This window comes from Gavialis gangeticus, unplaced genomic scaffold (assembly GCF_001723915.1).
Source record: "Gavialis gangeticus isolate Ggan-Ray unplaced genomic scaffold, GavGan_comp1, whole genome shotgun sequence".
NCBI classification, from domain to species: Eukaryota; Metazoa; Chordata; order Crocodylia; family Gavialidae; genus Gavialis; species Gavialis gangeticus.
The window spans coordinates 24,822,835-24,828,252 of record NW_017728995.1 but is presented as its reverse complement, the minus strand read 5'-3'; the positions used below and the strand labels follow the sequence as shown (position 1 = coordinate 24,828,252).

At 43.5% G+C, this 5,418-nt stretch overlaps 1 protein-coding gene across 1 annotated transcript in view; it reads right to left on the bottom strand.

Annotated features, from left to right (window-relative positions):
• The window catches only part of USP13 (ubiquitin specific peptidase 13 (isopeptidase T-3)), an 87,259-nt gene that overhangs the window by 10,181 nt on the left and 71,660 nt on the right, over positions 1–5,418 (bottom strand). Inside the window, exons 17-19 of the mRNA XM_019503343.1 lie at positions 4,248–4,391; positions 3,457–3,623; positions 2,064–2,226 (exon numbers count right to left, since the gene is read on the bottom strand). Coding sequence (XP_019358888.1) covers positions 2,064–2,226; positions 3,457–3,623; positions 4,248–4,391 — 474 coding nt within the window. The remainder of the gene's footprint in view (positions 1–2,063; positions 2,227–3,456; positions 3,624–4,247; positions 4,392–5,418) is intronic.

Below are 5,418 nucleotides of genomic sequence, written 5' to 3'. Positions count from 1 at the left end.
CAAATCAGCTAACACTCATGAATGCAAATGGTTGATCCCCTGTAAATCAAATGAAAGGGAGAGTCTACATCCTAGAACAGCCTTTGAAACTCAGTCCATGGGTCATGGCTTGAATAGCTAATCATCTTCAGTCCTGAAAGTTTTTGGAAGCCCTTGGATAGGAACAAGTGAAAGTTTCCAGCATAAAATACAGAATGCTATGACCTGGAAGTCCTGAAAGGGCTCTTTTTAAAGATAATTAATGAAAAGACATCTGTGTTTTGCAGAAAATCTTCGTTGTTGTCACCCTACAATTCTGCTGTGCAAATATAATCCACCTTGCTCATGACATTAGGATAAACTGGGCTGCCCTTTACAGTGGTAACATTTCTAACTGTTGCAGGGAAATAAATGCCCTTATTAAAAAACTATAATACAATCAGAAGGAGGTTTGATGTGTTTTTTTAGACAATTTTAAAAAGATGTATTACAGCAAAGGTAGACTGAAGGACAGAGGGAAAAGGGGCATCGACCATACACACGGCAGCTACTTGCTAGGGTCACTGAAGGAGAAATATTAATTGTTCCTCAGTATCCTAAGATGAGCACTGTGCTACAGTAAATCAGGACTTTTTAGATAGAGGATTGTTCGTTGCCTACTTAACTTTCTTTGGCTTCTGTACAAGAGCTCCATCTTGTGGTTTACTTAGCTCCATTACTTCTGAGAATAACGACATCCTTGGAGAAGAACCATTACAGAAAAATCGATTAAGTAGCACAGGGGTATATTATATGTAGGGTAACAAATCCTCTTAAATGGATTATCATATTACATATACATCAACCAAAACTTCTGGCAGACTTCAGGAGTGAAGCTGCTCGAGCTGTTTGTAACAGCAGCAGAATCCTAAGTTTGACTGGCTTTTAGGCAACTCATCTCTCCAGGCTTGGACTTTTAATTATTTTCCTTTCTCAGACCAAAAGAAGGAAAATTAGAACAGCCAGGATGCAGACACACAACGTGTTTCCAGTAGTATAACTTGCCTTTTCCACACTGTAAAGATAGAGCAGACATACAACACCCAGCTCTGTACTGGTGGAAATCACTGCCCTGGGCAAAGTTAACTTTTGGAGTGTGAGCAGTGGCTGTATAAGTTACAGCAGTGGATGGGTCACATGTCTGCAACTCGACTCAGTTTTGTTCCCAGCATACCTGCCCTTTGCTCAATGCAAGCAAGTCATTATTGGTTTTCTTGCTATCCAATGGTGAGACACCATAATAGCACCTACTGTAGGCAGCTACCTATTTAAATGTAGTTTTCGGTCTTGTCTTATGCCTGGTGTAACTGTGCCATGTGCCTGTACCCAAAAAATCTTTTTGCTACAATGATGAGATGTTTTGGTTCAGTGAAGTTATGCAGCGATCCAGGGGAAATAAGTGTCCCATGAAGTGGCACTCTAGTCCAACCGATTCAAAAAGGGATTGGACAATTTTTTGGAGGAAAGGTGCTGATGTAGCTATTGAGAGTCAGGGGCCCCTCGTCTGAATCAGAACCCCCTAGACCTTAAATGCTGCAGCCTGCAAGTGGGAAAGGGGCAGGTCACATACCCTGTTCACTCTCCCTTTCAGCATCCATTACCTGCCACTACACGATAGGATACTGGGCAAGCTGGACTTACAATCTGACCCAGTAAGTGGAAGTTCTCATGGTCTTATGACAAACCAATCCCAATACAAGATCACATGGCTTATTGTAGTCAACCAGACAGATCCTAAGAGGTCTTCTTGCATTTTCCTGCCCTTTTTGGAGGCAGAATCCAACCTTTTCCAAGTCCCTGCCTACAAAAGCAAATCTAAACCAGAAAACTACAGTATCCTTACAACAGTGCAACCCCTGTGCCATTTTACTCCTAAGCTGCGAAACTAAGACTCAGAAGAAGTAATATGGTTTGCCAGAGCTACACACAACTCAGTGGCACAGACAGGACCTAAAAGCAAGTTGTTGGGGCCCCATGCTAACCATGTGGTGAAAGAGGAAGAGGAGCTCTAGGAACGCATCCGTGAACTAGCAAGGAAAACTTACTTCCAGACCCATCTCTGACCCTGGGCCCCTCTGAACCTGCCTCTGCGAGGATGTTGGCATTAGCATTATTCTCCATATACATCACATTCGAAGCTGTCTCGCTGTCTTCCTCAGGCTCAGGGTGACTGAAGATCCAGTCCAGTGCACGCTCCAAGTTATTATTCTGGCAGTCAAATGAGCAAAACATCAGTCATTAGCACTCTCGCTAGCATTGCAACTGCTGTACACACACCGATCCTTAAGTAAGCGGAGCATGTTCAGTAGCATTTGGTCCATTTGAGCAACACAAGTTGCCTCTATGAAGATGCATATTCAGCAGGCACTCTGCAAGTCTCCTGACCTCAGTCTATAATTGGATTCATTTAATGCTTAATGATTCCCTGCAGCATCATCAGTACCACACTTGCTGAATGATGCCATGCTCAGGGTTGTATCTGGTGTTGCTAGTAATGACAAGGGGTTGCACTATACAGGATATCAGCATTCATTTACATGCACAGGCTTTTAAAGTCATATTTGATGCACAACATGGCTCTATTGGTCATATAAATCATCACAAAGTAGTTAGCTGGAGCCAGTGTTAAGTGCATTATTCCTCCCTAGTCCTCCATAAAGAAATGGTTGGGGCTGGGATCACTGTCCAAATAAATGGTTTAAAGTGAATTCAGCTCACACCTTTCTGTCCTTTTGAAAATCAACATGATAGTAATATGTAAACCTTTGTTCAAACAAAAGTTACCCCTTATCCAGTTATGTGGAGGGCAGTTACAAAAGCCCCCCAATTACATATTTTGTTAGTTCAGGTAACCATCTCAATTGCAAGAAACCTGGGGCAGGAGGGACTGTCCTGTGTTCATACAGAGCCTACAACGGGGGCCTAGCCAATGGCCGGGGGTCCTGGGTACAACTGGAATTAGACATTATAGGTATATATGAAGAGGCAGGGAACAGAAACAAAAAAAGGAAGAGTGTTTCCTCCAGGACCCAGAATGAGCCCTTTCTCCCCTCATGGCCAGGGTCCTTTGGAGGCAACAAGATCCCTTGTCCCTAGACAACTGTAGATCACAGGCAGGTGACTAGGATTGTAACCCTCCTAAAAACACCCCAGAAAGGGGGAATTCATTAAATACTCTCAAGCACCCAACATGAAAAAGCCATGTTTTCCTTACCTTCCCCTTGGGGTTACATTAAAATGAGCATCCATCCAAAACCTATACACCCTTCCCTCCCCATCACTTATCTTGGGAGCTAACCTTGCCTGAAGCATGCCATCTCCTTGTTCCTCACCCACTACCAAATCTGAATTCCTTCATATGCATGCTTCAAAGGTTTCCCTACCTTCACATGCTAAAAAAAAAACTTAGAAGTTCTTCCGATAAACCAGGGAACTCACTGTTGCCTTTAGTGCCTGAATAGCTACATTCCTCTGGAAGCCCATGGAGACGACAATAGCTACCATCTCTTCTGGAGGTTGGTTATCTAACCCGATGACCCCTAAACCAGCTGCTCCAGCAGCAGCAACTCCTCCAAAACCAGGTATAACGAGCGGCTCGGCAAAGTCTGGAACAGACAAACATTTATCAGTTAACTTTTTTTCTTCGTGGAACCGCCAAAGCCATCAATCAACATGCCAGAGTCAAGAAGAGCCATTGTACTGGTGTGGAATTCATTTCAATGGGCAGAACACATGCACGATTCTCCCCTGTAGACCTAACCTGGAGCAATTCAGCATAGAGCATGAAACCACTGCAGCCATGCTGCAAGGGTGTGAACCCACATAATACTGAAGCCAAATGAGCAGCCCAGGGTCAACCCATAGTTGCCATACACGTGGCTGAATCCCTGGCTCTAGACACATGCAAAGAGCAACAGACCCTTCATGGCTTCCAGCACCAGCTTCTCTATTATTAGGCGCTGGATACTTCTGGTTCAACTGGGGTCTGCTGTGCATTCTCCAGGCAACAGGTGCCCCATAAATGTTCAATTGAATGGGGTTGTGTGTCAGGCTTACAGCAACAGTTTACACCAACATGGCAACAGATTAGGAAAATGCCAGGTTTGTGTTCGCTAGTTGTTATGGGGACATCAGTTATTTTTTTCCACCAAATTGGCACAATACATACTGACCCCAAGCGAGATGCACAGCAGAGCAAAAACTGCATCCACACCCTTGAGATTACTGACCTGGTTCTTCCATGTGTGCGATGATCCAGTTGAAAGCCACCTCTGCACCCAAGTTGCCAGTATAATAAACAGCTTTCCGACATGCTTCCAGTGGGAAGCCCATCTCTGCTAGTTGCATCACTGAAGAATCATCGATATCTGGAACTACAAGAAAATACGCTCCAACATAAAAGGTCAAACCCAGCTTTATCATATAGTTCTGTCAGATGGCATACATCACTTCGATTGTATTAACACTGCAGTAAACAATGCATTTAAAAAACAAAGTCTGGGCAAAGCACTATACCAGTAATTAGAGATTTACTTGTAAACTTTGATCTTAATAATTTACATACTAGCCTTTATTCTGAGGAGGCACTGTATTTACAGGAACCAGGATCACTCATCAGTGATGTGCCAACCCCTCTGGGCCCTTTAATTTCAGGCATTAATGTCAGGGGTGCCTGGAACATCAATCCAATGAGGAGCACAGTGCTGATACAATAGTTTAATTGTAAATGAAAGTTCAACTGTAACCACTCTCACTAATGTAACCTTCCATTTAGAAATGACTGTGTTCTTTGGTCATCTTGTCTGCATAGATATTGGTTAACAATTTCCAACCTAGTAAATATTAATCAACACATTACTTAGCTCCCTGTTGTAGACTATGGAGAAACTCCCACTAAGGTCAACAGGAGAAAGACTGGGGTTGGCCGGGGTTGGCTCAAGGTCTCCCACTTAACCTGCTACTTAAGTTGTCAAGATTACTTATACAAGTCCTCCAAACTGGAGTGAATTTTGCCATGTAAGGAAGGCAGCTTGTTGCTCACACTCCTTAGATACTTGTTCAATATGAATGCCTCACTTATTCCTTGTTGTTGAAGAAGCCTTAACATTAACTTCAACATGCTTTGCACCTAGCCCTATATATACCCTACATATACACACTTGAAAAGCAAATGCAAAGTTTATCCAAATGGCTGCTGATAAGCAGGAATCCTGGTTTTCCCTGATAAAAAGTTGCAAATTCTCTGATACGAAAAGTCACAAATTCTCTGATAAAGAGCCAAAAATCCATGGTTAAAATGAAAGGCCTCTCACTCCCTCCCCACAAACAACCTGCCTGGTCCTGCTGGTACCCCTCACTCCTCCCCCTCAGCCCCCTGGCCCTGCTCGTGCCCCTCATTCA